The sequence below is a fragment of the Grammomys surdaster genome, unplaced genomic scaffold, assembly GCF_004785775.1.
Source record: "Grammomys surdaster isolate TR1022 unplaced genomic scaffold, NIH_TR_1.0 65, whole genome shotgun sequence".
NCBI lineage: Eukaryota > Metazoa > Chordata > Mammalia > Rodentia > Muridae > Grammomys > Grammomys surdaster.
This window is the reverse complement of record NW_021604567.1, coordinates 12,901,326-12,920,653: the sequence shown is the minus strand read 5'-3', so window position 1 is coordinate 12,920,653 and position 19,328 is coordinate 12,901,326. Positions and strand designations below refer to the sequence as shown.

At 37.8% G+C, this 19,328-nt stretch overlaps 1 protein-coding gene across 1 annotated transcript in view; it reads right to left on the bottom strand.

Moving 5' to 3' along the window:
* Nucleotides 1–19,328, bottom strand: part of Gpc5 (glypican 5) — a 1,275,516-nt gene that overhangs the window by 1,236,269 nt on the left and 19,919 nt on the right. The window contains exon 2 of the mRNA XM_028771916.1: nucleotides 6,324–6,485. Within this exon, the coding sequence (XP_028627749.1) occupies nucleotides 6,324–6,485 (162 nt within the window). The remainder of the gene's footprint in view (nucleotides 1–6,323; nucleotides 6,486–19,328) is intronic.

Genomic DNA, 19,328 nt, shown 5'->3' with positions numbered 1-19,328 from the left:
AAAGTTCAAGAAAGTACAAGTATGTGCCTGGTGGGATGACAAAGAAAATTCAGAATATGAAATCTGAATTCAGTAAAAAAAAAAAAATCACATGCTGAAATGAACACGGAATTAAAGGAAATTATTCCATTAGAAAACACGTGGAAAAAAATTATCAGGAGAACAAACCAAGTAGAAGATAAAATATCAAGACTCAAAGATAAAGCAGAGGAACTGGATGCCTTAAACAAAGAATGTTTAAGAGATGAGAGTAAATGAACTAAAGGGATATGCAGGCACTTTGTAATATCTTGAAAAGATAAAATTTATGAATTATGGGCAAAGAAGGAGAAGAATCCCAAGTCAATGGCTTAGACCAGAACTTCAACAGGGGTATCAAGGAACTTTCCCAAACTGGGGAAAAACATAAGAAGCACACACAGTACCAAACAGACAGGGCCAAAAAGAAAACTCCTCTTGGCATTTAGACACTAAATATACATAACTAAGAGACAGTATTGAAAGAAGCAAGAGAAAAATCACAAGTCACATATAAAAGAAAACACATCAGAATAACAGCTAATTGCTCAATGGAAGCTAAAGGCCAGAAGAGCCTGGAGCAATGTACTCTAAGCTCTAAGTTACCAAGGACACCAACCCAGCCTACTTTACTACTTTACTCTGGTGAACTATCAGTCACAGTTGAAGGAAAGAAAAACTTCCCGTAATACAGACTAAAATAATTCATGCTTCTAAACTCAGCTCTATAGAGAATACTGGAAATAATACTTTGGACTGAGGAGAATAAACATAGTCAAGAGGCTACAGATAGAAAACAAACAAAGCTGTAAATACTGAATCAGAAAATAGGATAAGAAAACAAACAGCAAGATGTGACAAGAATGAGCACACATCTTTCAATGACACCTTAAGTCCTAATGCCCTCAATTCCTCATTCAAAAGAAACAGGTTAGCTGACTAGATTAACAAACAAAATCCCAGTCTGTAAAGATTTGTGTTGGGAATTGTATTGAATCTGTAGATTGCTTTTAGTAAGATGGCCATTTTTCTTATATTAATCCTGCCAGTCCATGAGCATGAGAGATCTTTCCATCTTCTTCAATTTCTTTTTTTCAAGATCTGAAGTTCTTGTTCTAGAGATCTTTCACTTGCTTGGTTAGAGTTACACTAAGATATTTTATATTATTTGTGGCTTTTGTCAAGGGTATTATTTCCCTAATTTCTTTTGCAACCCATTTATCAATGGTATATAGGAAGGATACTCAGTTTTTTAGTTAATTTTGTATCCAGCCACTTGGCTAAAGGTGTTAATCAGCTTAGAAGTTCCCCAGTATAATTTGTGGGATCATTTATATATACTATCATGTCATCTTTTAATAGTAACACTTTGACTCCTCCTTTCCCTAGGGCAATGAAAAACCCCACATATCTATGTGGGTGACCACAGCTAAGACTCCTAGCAATGGGGAACATTCAGCCTAAACTGGTTATCTCCTGTAATCAGGCAAGACTTCCAATGGAGGGAATAACTCAGGCATAAAAGCAACAACTTACAATTTGTCCTGCCTACAAGATGTGCAGAAATGACATGGAGAAGAAATGAGGGAATGGCCAAACAATGACTGCTCCATCTTGAGACCCATGCTATGAGAGGGAGCTCATCCCTAACACATTGGTAATATTGATGATGTGCAGGTAGGAGTCTATCATTACTGTTATCTGAGAAGTTTCACCTAGCAGCTGATGGAAACAGATGCCCAAACATTAGGCCGAGCTAGGGCAATCCTGAAGAAGAAATGAAGGAAGGATTGTAAGAGCCAGGGAATTAAAGGCACCACAAGAAAATCTGCAGAATCAACTAATATTGGCCCAAAGGGGCTCATAGAGACTGAAACACCAACCAAAGATCATGACTGGGACTGACCTAGGTCCTTAGCATATATTTAACAGTTATGTAGCTTTGTCTTCAGATGGGACTCCTAACAGTTGAAGCAGGGACTTTCCTGACTCTTGCCTTTGGGACCCTTTCCACTTACTGGGTTGCCTTGTTCACCCTTAATAGAAGAGGTGCCTAGTTGTACAGAAACTTGATATGCCAATGTTGGTTGGTATCTACGGAATGTGTCTACTTTTCTGAAGAGAAAGGGAAGAGGAGTGAATTGGGAGCAGGGTCAATGGGAAGGATTGGGAGGAGAAGAGGGAGGGAAAACTGTAGCTGTGATGTAGAGCAAGTAGATAAATTTTTAATTAATTATTTTAAAAGGAGAGAGAATCAAACACCTTCTTGTGACTTCCACAGACAGCAGGCACACATATACTGCACAGACATACATGCAAGCAAAACACCCATACACATAAATGTTTGAAAAAAATTAAAAACCCATCTTTTGTTGACTATAATAATTTATTTCATTATTTTGTTTACAAATTAATAAAAATATTGGTGTTTTCAAGATACGCACCAACTTAGAATAAAATGATTTAAGAAAAAAGTCTATTCCAAAAAAAAAAAAATGGGACCTGGATGTCATCATTCTAATAACTGACAAAAAAAAAAAAAAACAGACTTCAAACTAAAACTAATCAGAAGAGATAAATGAGGACACTTTATTCTGATCTAAGGGAAAATTAATGAACATGACATTACAAGCTTACACCTTCATGAATAAAAATCTCAAACACCCAAATTAAAAAATAATGTCCTACTGCAGTTTAAGACACAGACTAACCTCAACTTCATGATTGATTTCAATACTCCACTTGGTCCAATATACAGATTACCTTGACAAATATAAACAGGAAAATACAGAATTAAATGATACTATACATCAAGTGAAACTAACAGATCTCTATTGAATATTGTGCCCAAACAACAAAAGATACCCATTCTACTCTACAGCTCAAGTAAGATCCTTCAAAATGTACCGTATTCTGGAACACAAAATAACGGTCAACAAATAGGAAACAAGTGAAATAACTCTGTGCATCCTTTCTGACTATAATGCACTAAGGGAAAAAAATCAACAGCCAAGGAATTTCTAGTAGCACACAACTCACGGAGATTAAAGAATACATTACTGAATGATGAATGGGGCAAAGAAGAAACTATACTACTCCTGAAACTAAAGAAAAATGAAATCACAACACAACAGTAGATGCCAAACAAAAGGCAAACTCAAAGGTATTTTTGAAGGTTCTTTGTCTCATAATGTCATGTCAGAGTTCTCTTCCTTGAAAAAAATATTTTATTTAATTTATATATTTTTCTTCTCTTTTTAAAAACATGGCCTTTGCATATATATTATGGCTTTCAGCTTAGTGTTTTTATGGGATTCCTGAGTGTGTGAAGAAATGGATCTCTGATTCTTGTGTCTTTTCTTGGAGTTTTTTCCTTCAGTCTGTTGGTTTTGTCCAAGTCCTATGTGTTACTTTTTATATTATTTTATTTACTTTATTTTATCATTTTATTTTTATTCCTTGGAAAACCTGTTTGTTTTCTATTGAAAGACAGAAACTGGGTGGATCTTGAAGAGAAGGAAGGTGGGGACAAACTGAGTTGAGGGAAAGAAAAACATAATCAGAATATTGTGTGAGAAAATAGCTAATTTCAATAAAAGGAAAAAATAAAAAGAGGAACTCAAACATCAAAAAAAAATTAGAGTAAAAATCATCAAATCAACATTCAGGAGCTGCGAGCTGATCTCTTAAATCTCTGTCAAGCAGATTCCTTCCACAAGAAATGCGGTGGATTGTTTTAAATAAAGATATTCATTTTTCCGTAACTAATTGGCAAAGTGGCCTGCTCAATTATGATGCAGCAAATGTGATTTTTCATCTTGTTTTGAATACACGTATTTAAGGCTCAGTTATGAAATTGCGGCCCAAGTCAGCTCTTCTGTTCATTTAATTAAGGGTTGATATCCTTGAAAGTTTTGTTTCAATAAAAACATATGGGCAAATTCCTTCTAAATCTATATTTTCTTCTCCTGATTCTGACGCCTGACAGTGGAGCTTGTGATTGTTGATTATAGCAAATCATTCCATAATACCTTTTTACTGTTATGTTTATAATTAATCTTAAAACCAAAGTTTATCTTGTTAATATCAGTACATGAAACTCACTAAACAGAAAGATAAGAAGACTACAGAACAGTTAATGCCATTAAACTTGAAGTGGTGATCCCAGACCTTAATTCTCATTTTACTACTGAAGTAGTCATCATCCAACCTTCAGGAGTTTCAGGAAAGCTCTTCAGCAGTTCAACACACTCTAACGGTCAACACATTCTAGGTTCCACAGCTTCTTTTATTTATTGATTTATTTAGAAATATGTTATTAATGAAAGTCTGTTAAATTACCTTTGAAGGAAAAAAATATTAAGTGCCTATGTGACAGCAGCTGATGACACTATGCCCTTGTCTGCAGTTAATGCCACTGAGGAAGAGTAGGCTGATGTATCTGGACCTTCCCTGTTCTGTCAGAACATGGCCACCTGTTCTGAAAGGATGAACTTTAAAATTAAAAGATGAGAATTCATAAGTAATTCTCCCCATACTTAATGTCTTTTAATATTCCTTCCCAGCTTTAGCCTTACTTCTCAAGCATGTGACTGACAAACACAAACTTCCTATTGGGCTTGGACTTTTCTACTTCCCTCTCACTCCAAAAATACATTTTCTATATCACAATCCTCTCATTATCGTGAGAAATAACCATATCATTTTCACTGGACAGCTGAGGCTTTCTAATTTTCCCAGTACAAATCACAGATCTTTGTTTAGATTGCATGCCAATGGCTCTCTTCCCACAATGACTCATAAGTAAATTCCACTACAGAAATAAAGCTATATTCTAAAACCTCCCAAAAACATAGTTGTGTTGAGGATTGGTCTGTTATTACATATTATAATGCTAAACAGTGGCCGCTAAGATATGGTTTCCCCTAGTGAGGAGATTCTCACATACACCAAATGATGCTATACAACCTGGTCCCCCAAGTTATCACTGATTGGTCAATAAAGACACCTATAGCCTATAGCTAGGAAGAAGAGAGGTGTGTGGGATTTGGGTCTGAGTCAGAGACCTCAAAGAAGAGAGGACAGTGTAAAAAAAAAAAAGGAAGACAACACCATGGGGTAAGTGCATTGTTGTATCTTGGGGTTTTCAACAGGGAAATAAACAAAACAGCATAGACAGTAGATTGTTGCCTAGCTCTAATGCTTTTAAAGCTTGTTATAAGTATAAAGGTTTTGTGTCTTTTATTTAGGAACTATGTGATCTAAGATTCAGTAGAAATTTCCAATTAATATTTACCACAATATACTTGAACCAATATCTTAGGATCTGACATTTCAAATTTTCTGAAGAAAAGCTCACCAAAATTCATGATGAGCTACATTTTATTTCAGGTTAAATTTTATTCTGATTTAGTGTAGTTACTTTATCTGCTAAGTATAACTTTAAAAATCAGCTTTATGATTTAGTTATACATGTAAACAATGCAAATTATGTGCATATATTGACAGTTAATATGCCTCTCACACAGGAAAACTAATAGCACCTATATCCCATGTTGAGCAGAGCTATAAATTGGTTTTAAAAGCCATGTAAACTAATTTTTTTCCATTTTAGTCATAGGCACACTAGCTAGTGTTTTATAAGAAAAAGATTAAGCTATTTTATTACGTTAATAAGGAATTTTACAGAATAAAATGAAAGGCCATCTATCCTTCAGTGTGCCTAATAATTTTATAACTCATTAATTTTATGTGACAACATGCTATTTGATCTTGGGATGGATTCGAGGTTAGTTGGAACTTAAACTTCAACAATATGTCCTATGTTATCATTTATCCCTCTTGAATACACTCAATATATCAAACCTGTGTCCTCATGAAAACCATGGAAGGTCTCCAGGAGAAAACTCAAGATAAATATTTCTTCAATTCATACGTTTAAAAATAAATTTATGATTATCCAGGTAAACATCACTGAGATTTTTTTACGTTCCTCCGCCCCATGGGATCTAGTAAATATAAGTTTACACTGGGATAAAATGAACGGTGAGAATCATGGAAATCTGAAAGAACTGTAGAATGGTGTATGTTCCTGTGGATTATTCAATAACATTTTCTCCTGTAGTATTCAATATCCACTCAGGAAGCCGCCATACATAATTTATAATGGTTAGAAAAACAAACACTTTAGAGCAGAGTGATACACAATAACAAAGAAATAAGCCTAGCCAAGTTTACTAATACTGTCATAACAAGTAAATGACTTAAATAGGCTGTTCGTTAGTGTCAGACTCAAATCCATCTACCTTGAAAAGCAGCTGCATTTCGAGATATTAACAACTTTAACGTTGAGCTGGATGTCTGAAGCACCTGCTGCAAATCTTGCCGAGCTGCAATCTGGTACCTCTCCTCCATCTTCCTGGTACAGCATGTTGGGTTTTTGGATAGGCAAACCTGAAGATCAGGTCCTGAAAAACAAGTGGTATTTTCCACAATGACTCTCAGTCCATTTAAGAAACATGACAGGTTACAGGGCAAATGCTATGACTAATCTCGCATGACAGAGGTTTGCGTACATCGAGAGAAAATGGTTCTTAAATGCATCTGTTATCAGAAGATTTACCTATCAAGCACTATTATCACATAGTATCCAGTATCCCAGGGATGCTAAGGGATTCACCGCATGCTGTTCCATAAAGTTATTCCTCTTTGCACTAAATATCTACACAAAGTGTTGAGAGTTTGGGCTACCTGGATTTTATATATATAATGCTCTCTGCAAGTGCCTAAGAATTTTTTTTTTGACTCATGGAGCCTCAGAGCTCACACATTAGCTCTGCATTAACTAATATTATGACTGAAATGAACAAAACTAAAATATGTTCACATGCATCGACATTCACACAGATCACTGTGCCAATGTAACAGCCGTCTGTCAGGCTCCACCTTGACATCCATGGAGACAGTCTGAAGGCTCTTTAACTAAACTTATTCTCAAAAAAGTGGAAATGAAAGTCACTCTGTTCTTTCTGCCAATGTGGGATACTAGCAATTCTAACAATGTTGGCTTTAGTCTGCTGAAGTTAAACAACAAACAGCAATATTTGAGCATTTTACAAAGCTAAGAAGCATCAAATATTTACAGACATCACAATAGGTAAAAGGTTGACATTCTTTCATTTATCTTACCTAAAGTGATATAAAGGCAAATTCTATTTCAAAGGGTAAAATTGATTGAATGAAAACAAAGCTATCGTATCAGGTTTATTCCTAAATGGAAAAATCGGGGGATTAGCATTCAGAATAGCATAGTAATGAATAGGAAGGAGAACCAACTAATATCGAAGCATATAAACCTATTTAGTGTAAGAATAAATAGGAAGGATTTTAAAGTAGCAATGGTAGAGTATCGTAAACATGCCTGCAGAAAGCAACACTGTTTTCTACCTCAAGTTTCCATTCACGACCTAGAAATATGCCCTGAACAAAAACATATCACCTGCAGTGGGTTGAATAAGAATGGGCAGATAGGCCCATATATTTGAATGTCTAAGTAGTGGCTCTATCTGAAAGAATTAAAAGGATTAGGAGGCGTGGCATTGTTGGGGAAGTCTCTCTCTCCCTCCCTCCCTCTCTCCTCCTCCCTCTCTCCTTCCTCTCCAACCCCAACCCCTGCCATGAACCACGATTGAGCTCTCAGCTACTGCTCCAACACCCAGCTCCATGCTCCTGCCTTGATAACGGACTAACCAAACTGTAAGCAAATCCCCAATTGTCTGTTTTTTTTTTTTTTATAAAACCTACCTTGGTCACAGTGTCTCTTCAGAGCAATAAAATGGTGACTAAGACACCACTTTACTCTGTTTCTCCCTCCACCTATGCATGGCCAGGACCACAAGCCATTGTGACCCTCCCTTCAGAGTCTGCTCGTGTTCACTCTCTCATGTTCACCAGTTCCTCCTACCTCTGTCTAAGGCGCTCTCCTCTACACATACAGGAGGCAGCCACCTCCCTCTGGTTCTCTCTTAGACATAGTTATTTAGATCTGTGCTTCATCTTTCCAGAGGCTATCTCACAACCTCCCAGACAGCTTGACTCCTTATCGCATACATCTATAAGGAGACATTATCTCTCCACCACAGCTATCATGTTTAAAATTTTTTATATTCATTGATGTGATACTTAATTAATTAGCTTTTCCACTAATACTAAAATCCCCCAAGAGGAAAATGTTCCACTCTTCAATTGCCATAGTTACCCAAGACAAGTTCAGTACATCAAAAACAATCGATAATATTATGCATTATACCCTTTAATCCTTACAGTAACCTTATGATTTTATGTGTGTGTGTGTGTGTATATATATACACACACACATAATAATTGATATATATATATATATATATATATATATATATATATATATATAATTACTGTCACATTTCATATACAAATAAACAGGGTTTGAAGCTGGGGTTTTGAAGTGGTAGAGTGCCTGGTACATGCAAGGCCCTTGTTCAATATCTTCAGAAAAAAACTAGTTCCTTTATATTAGTTGGGTAGGGTACTACACACCTGTCTCAGGAGGAAGAAACGGGAAAACAAATACAACGTCAGCCTGGGTTACATAATGTGAGCCAGGTTAGCCTAGGATGTATAGGGAAAGGCTACCTCAGAAAAGGAAAGGAAGGGGGCACACAATTATCCAGTGTCGTACAAAATGGTGGAGCTGGTGGCCAAATCATACTCGCCATCGTTATTCTACCAGGAGGAAAGCAAGTCTTTACATCTATAACCATCTGATATAGATATCTGGCCATTTCCTCTCCCTACTTAGAAAGGAAGCATCTGTCTGGAAAGCTGTAGGATAACAATTTAAGGTTAGGAACTATCGAATGAGATTTACTCAAAATAAAACAGTCTAAAATACAGCTACAGAGCACTCATTTGCTTCTTTACCCAATTTTAAATGATGGAGACTACAATTAGAAAGATGCTACAAACTGTTCCCACAGCTACTGTAAGCACATAGCCAAGAAGACGCTCCACTTAGAACTCAGAGTAAGCACGGGAGGGAGCACTCCATCTCTTGGAGGAAAAACAGACCCTTGTTAACAAGAGTCTGAACTGAGGGAGCTTTCATTTACAATCTTGAAATTTTATAATGGCCGCGCAAAACTCATTTCAAAAGTTATCTGAAATACGATACCACAGTTCAAAGGTCATCTCATTTTTAATTGTACACATTTTAATCACTATCACCTACATGGCATGTTTAACTGACTTAAAATTGAAGTGCCAGTACAGGCGACAATGGAGGTGGTTTAAAAAGAACTTTCCCTTTCCTCGAATGTTCATCCAACAAAAGAAAGGATTCTAAAATAAAGGAAATCTTGAGGGAAAACACTGTTCACAGTGTAAGTACGAAGGGCTTGATAAGAAGCTTGTTGATAAAAAGACCACGCTGCAGTTCTTTTGCTGTAAATAAAACAGGCATCAGAAGAAAGCAAAGCCAGAGAGAACACAAACATATACTACAAATAACAGGAGGTTTCTTTCTTTTTTTTCCTTCTTAAAATATCAAAGCCGGGCTTCAAGGAACATGGCATAATCCCAACCTACTCTGAAATAGCAAAACTCAAGCTACAGAGCAGGTGCCTTGTTCCTGAACAATAAATTCAAACTCTGCAGGGAAAGCTAACAAGAAAACAATATTAAAAATAAAATAGTAAGCACTTCACAGAAGGAATCATCAGCTAAGATGGCTGAGACTTTTCTAGGTTCTCCTCCAGGAGCAGCAGGGTTTGTTAATTCCTATTTGCTCCCAACATAAAATACACATAGCCACTAGCCTGCTTAAGTATCTGTTGAATGTGTTAAAACAGGAAGACTGGAAGGCATCCTGCAATGACAGTGATTGTAACTGTGTGTCTTTTCACTATTTCTATATCCTCATATATAGAACCAGACAGAACCAGAAAAGCTTCTTTAAAAATCAAAAAACAAACAAACAAACAAAACACAGAAAAACTAACAAACTAAACCCCTCACAATACACGTAGAATCTCCAAAGCTTTAAGCTACAAGCAAGAAAGTGAAAACTAACATCCGCAAGATCTTTGCAGCATCGGAATCTAGGAGGGAGCAAGAAGCAAAGGCAATGGCTGATACAGTACATAAATCACCGCAATAGCACACACGGGAAAATACAACCAACTGACTTGAAAATGTGCATGACAACCTCCTCATGGAAGGAAGGACTGAACAGAGAAGTCACGACCCCACAGACCCTCAGCAGGGCTCTTTCTGAGGACAGAGCTCACTTGGTAGAGAAGCTTTTGGAAGCAGACTCAAAATGTAAATGAGCCAGGAGACATAGAAAGAACGTTAGGCAGCTTTGCAACATGGAGCTGGTAGACTAAGCTAACAATGTTCTAGAAAGTGAACTGTGTAGTGTCCTATCACAGTGTTGGACAGCCTAATTAGCAAAGTAAGAAAATAAGTCAACTAAGGACATGCAGAAAAAACAAATATCTGCATTATTCGGCTCTCTTCCTTCCATCTTTCCTTCCTTCTTTCCTTTCTTTTTTTCTTTCTTTCTTTCTTTCTTTCTTTCTTTCTTTCTTTCTTTCTTTCTTCTTTTTCTTCCATTTTGACTTTTGAGACAAGGCCTCACCACAGACTTCGGTCTGACCTAGATAAAGTTCTTTGTGTAGACTAGACTAGTCTCAAACTCATGGCAGTCCTGTTTCTGTCTCACAATTCTAGCATTGCTGACTTCAGTGTACCACCATGCCATTTCAAGCAGCCATATTCTTAAATCTAACCCAAGAACAATGGAAAGGGAAATTCTTTAAAACTAGAAATGCTATTTTGAGCCTGTCTAGAAACAAATGTTAAACAAGCTACGAATAAGGAAGAATAAAAGAAATGTTAATGTCAAATTTAATACACACTGATGATAGTGGAAAAGAGTAATGGAGAAAGGCATGCTCACAAAGAACACACTGAAGAAAGGGCTGCCCCACAGAGTCAGATCAGAGAGTTTCAGAACCTACTCAAAGATAGTGAACGGTGTACCACACAGAAGAATGGCATGAATTGAATTGGAACACCTCACAGTCAAGGTGACAGTGCTCAGGGAAGAGATGGAGATGAGAAACAGCTTCTGTGTGAAGACTCCACTGGAAGAAATGCAGAGGTGTACTGTGAGGAAAAAACAACAATTGTGAAAAGTCAAAGAACGAAAGGGTCTCAAATTCAGTGACAGCAAAATTAAAGGGAGGTACGATTCCTCCAGGAGACAGTGAGTGGTCTGCGACAACTGGCTTAAATGGGCATTTGTTAAGTATTCAAATTCTATCTTTAGTTCTACTCTGTATTCTTGGACATTGGGATTTTTTTTTAGTGTGGAGGGGTTACAAATGTAATAAAAACAAAATCAAGATTAAATCAAACCCTATAACCTTGGATTTGAGGTATAAATAAAAAACATCAAGAACTTCACCTTTAAGGAGTATCAAATACATCTGAGTCAGATTTATTAATTTTTAATTAATGTTAATTCAACATTTTTCTCAGTGAAGTAAAAAAAACAAAAAAAAATGTAAAAGCATAGTTACTCTCAGCTGCCCTAGAGTCAATAAAGCATTGTGTGGGGAAAAAAAAGAAGTATATTTCCTAATGTTTTAGAAAAGGAAGTTATGATTCAGTGTATAGTAAAAGCATCCCCAGTGCTCAAGTCATGGCCATGAAATGACATTTCTCTCAAGTGGAAAACTGGCCTCTTTAAGAGATGGCTTGAGGCCTAGAGAGATGGCTCCCCTCTTAAGAGTGCATACTGTACTTGTAGAGGACCTGAGCTTGGCTCTCAGGACCCAGGTCTAGAGGTTCCCAGTCTCCTGTAACTCCAGCTCCAGAGGACAGACCTTCATCTGGCTTCCATATGCTTCTGCATTTTCATGTACATAGTGACTATTGAGACAGAGTTTCACCCATTCATAGACACACACACACACACACACGCGCGCACACACACGCACATACACACACACACATATTAAACCAAAATAAATCTTTAGAAAAATAAATAAATGGTTTGGGGAATAAAACAAATAAGACAATAGCTGCTAAAACATATTCATCTTCTAGTAGAGAAGCACTATCGGAATCCCTTGTCCAAGTAATCTAGAACTAGGTTGGTCTGGTAGAACTACCTTAATAAGATACCACGGGCTGTGACTTACTGGATGGAAGTGACTTGTCTCACAGTTGAGAGAAGAAATCCAAGATCCAGCTGCCAACAGACTGGTCTCTCCCTGGCAAGCAGATGGTGTCATCTCTTTGTACCTATTAACCATGCTCATCCTAAAGTCTGTTCCTCTTTCCAATGGAACCTCAGTCAGATGGATTAGGGCCTCCCTGAGACCTTAATTACCTCCTGAAAGTCAAAATCTCCAAACACAGCCACTTCAGGGTCAGATCTTTAGCATGACTTTTGCAGAGACGTATTCAGTGTATGGTAGAAGAAGACTTCCAGAAGGTATCTTGCAGACAAACATGAGAACATATGATTTTCTAATGAAAAATCATGAGTTTCAAAAAATCAAAGGCCTTGAAGAATTTACAAGGCCCTATGTTTTATTAAAAAATAGTTCTTTCATAAAAATATGTCCTAACCACAGTTTCTCTTCTCCCTGCTCCTCTGAGCTCTCAACACCTCCTCTCTCCCTCAGATTCACTCCCCTTCTGTTTCTTCAAAAAGGAGCAGGCCTCTAAGACATGACAGCCAAACAGGACAAGAGAAGATAAAATAAGACAAGGGGAAAGCCCTGATACAGATGCTGGACAAGCAACACAAGAACAAGAAAGGAGTCTCAAGAGCAGGCAAAAGAGTCAGAGATATACTCGGTCTCTGTTAAGGGTCTCATAGAACATCAAGCTAACAGCCATGACATACACACAGAGGACTATGAAGGCTCAACACTTGCTGCTTCTGTCTCTGTGAGCCCATGTGAGCCGTGTTTATTTTGTATGGGCTATTTATATCCTCCTTTCTTCTGAATCCTACAAGCTTTCCTCCTTCTCTTTGTTGGGATACCTCAAGATCTGAGAGAAGGGACCCAATAGAAACCTCCAGTTTAGACTCTCTCTGCATAACATATGGCTGGGGGGGTCTCTGCATCTGCTCTTTTCTCCTGACAAAGGAAGCCTCTACAATGATGATGGGACAAGGCACAAATCTATGAATATAACAGAATATCATTAGGAATCCTTTCATTGATTTTTGGACCTGTCCTGTTTGGTCTTACCCTAGTCATCTAAGGTATCCAGTCTCTAGTTTTTGGCTATGCAGGCAGTGCTGGGCATGGGCTCCCTCTCTTGGCATAGGCCTCAAGTAAATCAAATATTTGTTGGCCACTCCATGAGTTTTGTGCCATATACTGCAGGCAGGATAGGGTTTTGTGGCTGGGTTGGAGTCCAGGTTTCTCTTTCCATAGCCTCCAGAATACCTTCCTGTGCCAATGAGACTAGCACTTAGGGGTGAATGTTCCAAACAGGTACTAGCTAACCTCTCTGTGTTCAGTGAGCTGAATGGAAGTTGTCTTCAGCAATAAGATCCCAATGTCAGGTTTCAGAAGCAATCTTCTGTCCCAACACCAACTTGTGTTGTTTAGAGATCGCCATGGAATTTCATTGGGCAACAACTCAACCAAATGCAACCCAGTCCCACAACTGGAAGCCTTGCCTGGCTAAAAAAAAAAAAAAAAAAAAAAAAAGCCAATTCAGACTCTATATCCTCCACTACTGGGAGTCCTCAGTTCAGACTGCATATCTTCCACTACTAGGAATCCTCACTAGGATCATCCTCATAGATTCCAAGAAGTCTCCACTGCACTAGGTTTTCATGCTGCCCCCCCCAAGTAACCTGCAATTCCAGCTGTGTTTCCCCACACTCTCTCCTTCCATCTGTCCAACCCCTACTTCCACCTTACCTCCACTCTCTCTCCAATAATCACTGTTTGAGTGTTTGAAAGTACTATTTTATCATGCTTAAGAGTGTAGAGGATTCACAACTGTAAACTGATTGATAAGCAGGAAGATTATATATCTTGCCTGTGTCAGAGCAGTCAAACGGTAAATGAAGGAAGTCTTTCTTAACAATAAGTTGGTAGACAAGTGCCATTTACCAAACCCAAATGCATTAATAGACTGGCGTGTTAAGAAACAAATAGCTGCTCCAACAAAGGCAAAAGAAAAGGTAATCGACAGGAAGCCTCTCTACAGTCTTGTCAAGTACCGAAGCAATGCCTGGCTGGAGAGATCCAACCTGAATTTAATCTCATCTCGGAATCCAGCTGCCAAAGTATAGCAAACATGAAACACTAAAGAACCCTTTTATCCTCCACCCTTGGTATGCAATCAGCAATATATAGATTGTGGAAAACTCTAAAAGCCAAGTGGCCCAGATTCTCAGCAGATATGTAAGCCAAAAAACAAGACAGAAAGAAAAGTAATATATCAAAGAAGTCATACAAGACAAGAAAGTTCCAGGGAGCTGTTTCTTAGCAATGTGTTTACAGATAATCACACTGTAACAAAGCAGCACAGAGAATTCTGTGGTTGGGACTGGACTCTTGGGAAGACTTTAGGTGATGACAAATTTCAAATTCTTACCCAAAATGGTGTTAAAGGGTGTTCATCTTACATCATATTGAATAATGTGTGTTCTGTGTGATTCTCCTGCCCATGTTTTACTTTGTAATACATTTTGTGTAAGGGCTGCTGGTGGAAAATACACATTCTCTTTTGATTTCAAATAAATAACTGTGCTAATAAATGTATGATATTTTTATGATTAGCTGATGCTTTACTATTAGTGAATGTTAGAAATATCCTCAATACCAAGACATTAATAAAAGCTAATCAACAAACAGGGGATGGTACATAGTATTAAATATTAAATGCTAATTCCCTCCTTCTACCCTTTGAGAACATCTTCTTGCCGAGGTTTTGAAAACTGACAGGAACCTGTTAGATGCTATCATACAGAGTTTCACTGAGTCAGACATAACCCTCTATCATAGTAGATTTAAAAATACTTGAGGCTGTGAGACTAGCAAAACTCCTAAAGGTGGAATACGGTCCACTAAGAGCAAACCAGTTCTTTCTCCTGGCATCCTTTAAAGTCCTGTCTCACTAGAACATATATAATTTTGATGAGATCTATGTCCACATGAAGAAAATTGATGTTAAACATAGTATTGTACTCTGTCAGTGCAATGATTGTTTCAGAAATAGCCAGTAACAAAAGCAAAATGTACGAAAATCTTTGCCAGGGCCCCTGGAGAGCAAAGCTTTCACTTCAGCAGAGAATAAATATGAAGATACAGATGTCTCAGGTCTTCAGAGCTTGGCTCTTTTCCAAGTCACCATAAGAAGGGAAGGCATCTACCACATTCTCCTATCACCTGTAACATTAAGATAGCCAGCTAATGAACAAGTAAAGGCAGGCCATGCCATTTCATTTTCTCTTTTTTAAGAACTTTAAATAGACTTTACACAAAACAGAAGGATAACACAATCTCATGAGTGCCCAAGTCCCCTGTCCCAAAGTTGAGACAAATTATGTCTCTACCATGTAGACATTTGCTATAACTAGCCATGTTTATTAATTATGTGTATAAATTCATTCTAGACAAAATGAATCAGTTAAAGCCACAGAAACGAGGAGAAAGGGAAAGGCCCTAGGAAGGAACATTTGGAAGACAAGGAAAACCTTAGGCTACACTCCCATCGTTGGCTTGGGATCTGACCATATTGTATGTCTAAGTGGAGTAAATATAAGTGGATTCTCAATCTTTCTAGAAGCTAGAAAACTGAGGTCAATCGAGCTGGGAAGGAAGGAGGCAACCAGGACCATGGATCTGAAGAGCAGGAACTTCTGAGTTCAGTGTGCAGTACTACTCAGTCAGTCACCGCCTAACCTGCAACTCACACGAGTGGAGAAGATTCCACCAAGCCCACTAGAAAGAATTAAATGGAAGAGTGGTTGTCACCCAGGAGAGGAGATTTCTATTTTTCCTCAAGGTCTCCTCAGCCACATTCAAGAAGCTTATAGTTTTCAAACATCCCTATGGATCTTGACTACCTTATTTTTTTTTCATAGATAGTCACATTGCATTTAAAACCCTGGAAGTCCTCCTCCACTCACTGAAAGCTACTTTACTAAAGCCTGTTTAACTATGTAATAAGCATCCCTTCTAATTTCTTCCTGTATCGTGTGTATGTGCTTATGTATGCAAGCATGTGTGTGTGCTTCCATATTTGTGTGTACTCTTATATTTATGTGCACCTGAATGTGTGAGTATGTGTGCTTGTATATGTGCAAGTTCATGTATGCGTGTGTACATGCACATGTGAATGTGCGTGTGTATGTGTGTGCTTATGTGTATTATTTGGTCCTGTTTCCTCCTAAAACTAAAGTTTCCACCACAAGATGCAGACTCTAGTTACTCCAAGCTTTGTTTCACCCTGTGCTTTTTGTTACAAGTGTATTGTAAGAAACTGAAGCAAAGCCCACTGTGAAAGGTTTTCAGTATAATATTAATAAATTTCTTCTATTTCTTTCTTGCACATACAGGGTTTTGTAATAAATTTAAGAAGACACTGTCTTAGCTCAAAATTAATGAGGGAGTTTCAAAACATTCTATCTAGGAAGAACATATTGCTGAAGACATCAAAAACTGGCTCAATAAACTATATGAAATAGTATTTATGGTTATTGTTTTTACATTTTTACAAATATTCGTATTAAAGTGTCACTATAATTTACAGATTCGTTTATTACTTTATACAATATTTTCATTGTTCCATAAAACCATGTACAGATATCATTCATAAAAATGAAAACTCTTAAAATAATATTAAGTATTTCAGAGATTATGAGTTTTTGTAGCCCTACATTCAATGAAAATTAATGGTGAGGACTCAGAAAACTCAGGCAAATAAAGTCAAAATAATGCTTCCAGATAGGATCGTAACAGTGTCCTTTATATACATAAATGGCATTACTGCACCTTCTATAGATAATGTGCTAACAGTTTTTTTTCCTAGAGATGGTCAATTAATGCTCCCATAAAAATCGTATGCTTAAATCCTTATTCACATAATCAGTAACAGGCACTTCTGATATAAAAGGTTATGTTCTTGGTTTATGAAGCAGAGGAAAAGGCATGCTAAGAAGGATGCTTTCTCAAATGTTCGGTGATGTGGAGTCAAGAGTCAACACTCAACACTCTTGATGTCAAACAGTGTTGGAGACAAAAGGAGCTCTTTTCCCAGACCCCCATCACACAACAGTAGTAGCTGTAGCAGCAGCATCTGGTACTTGTAGGAAGAGATAAGTGAATTGTAATACCATTCCTTCTATTTAAGAAAGCCCAAATTATTCTACTTTGTATGTGTGTGGGTGGTGGGGGAGAGTGTATATGCCAGAGGACAACGGGAAGTGTACCCGCCTCAGAAAGGCCATCCACCTCCCTTGAGACAGGGTACTTCACTGATCTACAACTCACAAATCAGGCTAGTGTGGCTGAGCAGCCAGCCTCAGGGACCTCCTGCCTCCCTAGTGTCTAAGAGTGCAAGTGTATGTCACAGTTCCCAGCCTTTCTCACCTGGCTTCCGAGAATCAAACACAAAATGCTCAGTCTGTAGCCTGTTACCCTTTAACCATCTCTCCCAAAGAGCCTAGGTCAATAATGGTTTTAGAAGTTGTCTATTTTTAAGTTCAAGTTTGTCATAATTTATAGGGTTGTTATAAATCTCCCAACCCAAAAAAGTAATGCTAAGTGATTTTTGCAATAATTCTTTAGTTCTGGTAAAGTCTCAGGAGTCCATCTTGAATAGGAAATTATCAGCATCAGGAAGATTCTGACAAAGAGGAACTGACAAGGCTCTGGCCAGTTTCTGTGGTCTCCTTGCTAATGCTTTCCTTTCCAAGCAGCGTCCCTGCCTTCACTGGGATGACTTAATCAACAGCTTGGTGAGTATAATGTGCCAGCCCTGGTAGAGCATCCCTTTGTGAATTCCAAGTGAACACTCATCAGTGCCATCAATACTTTCACTGTTACTCACCAACCTGTGGCCCTCACTGCCTGGGGACTCTACAGAATAATTGTCACAATTGTCAGACGATGATGTCTGTTATTTCTAGAGTGAATTTTCTTGTATAAGTCTGCCTTCCATGAACTTTACCATGTGGAAATTTGTGAACTCCTTTGGTGTTGGTTGCAATTCCACTGTACTTTTCAACAAAGTATACACGTATGAACAATTTATATTTTTAAAATCATTTTATCATATCTTGGAGGCACAGAAAGGGGAAAAAGTACATTACTTTATTTTCCTTATTGTTTCTGTGGGTAGAGATGCATACCTGCCTGCTTACTTATGCCAGGGAGATCAGAGGGCAACGGCCACACAGTAAATAATCATTACAAAAGACTATTTACTCCCAAAATAGTTGTGAGACATTCTCTATTCTCTAAGCCCTTACAAAACTTTAAATACCCAACACATAGAAGGAAATAGCAAACAGATAATTTGAATAGTGGCTAAGAGATAAAAGTGGATGGTTCTAAAATCCTTAAAAATATGAGTTCCCACTCGTATGTCCCTGGGTCTATAGTCACCTCATGAGTGTTGGAACAAGGACACTTCAGAATGATTGACAGAAATATACTCAGAGTAGGATACCTCTGTTTGATAAAGTAAAATCATAAGGTCATTTCCAAGATTTCTTTTTTATTCCCTACTTGTCTATGATGCCATAAGATGCATCACAAATTTATCCACACATTTTTGAAGTGGAGGAATCTTTTTCTTTTTATTAGTTGCAATGACATTTCACAGAAGACTACGAGAGAAAGAGATATAAATACAGTCATTATGCCACTACACTTAGCCTAAGAAGCAAAGGAGTATAAGGCCAAAAATATTAAAATCAGTGAGTCCCTGTTTCTCGAGTTAGGAATCAGGCAGATGAAGAACTAAATTACTCATGAAACTGTGAGCATCACAGCAATGGTCCCACCAAAAACAAGGGGAACATCTATAGGCAACTATAGAAACTGGTTATAAACTAACTAATATTGCAGCATGTGAAATGCATAAGGTACAGAATGATACAAAGAAACTCACACGTGCCGGGCAATGGGGACACATGCCTTTGATCCCAGCACTTGGGAAGCAGAGGCAGGCAGATTTCTGAGTTCAAGGCCAGCCTGGTCTACAGAATGAGTTCCAGGACA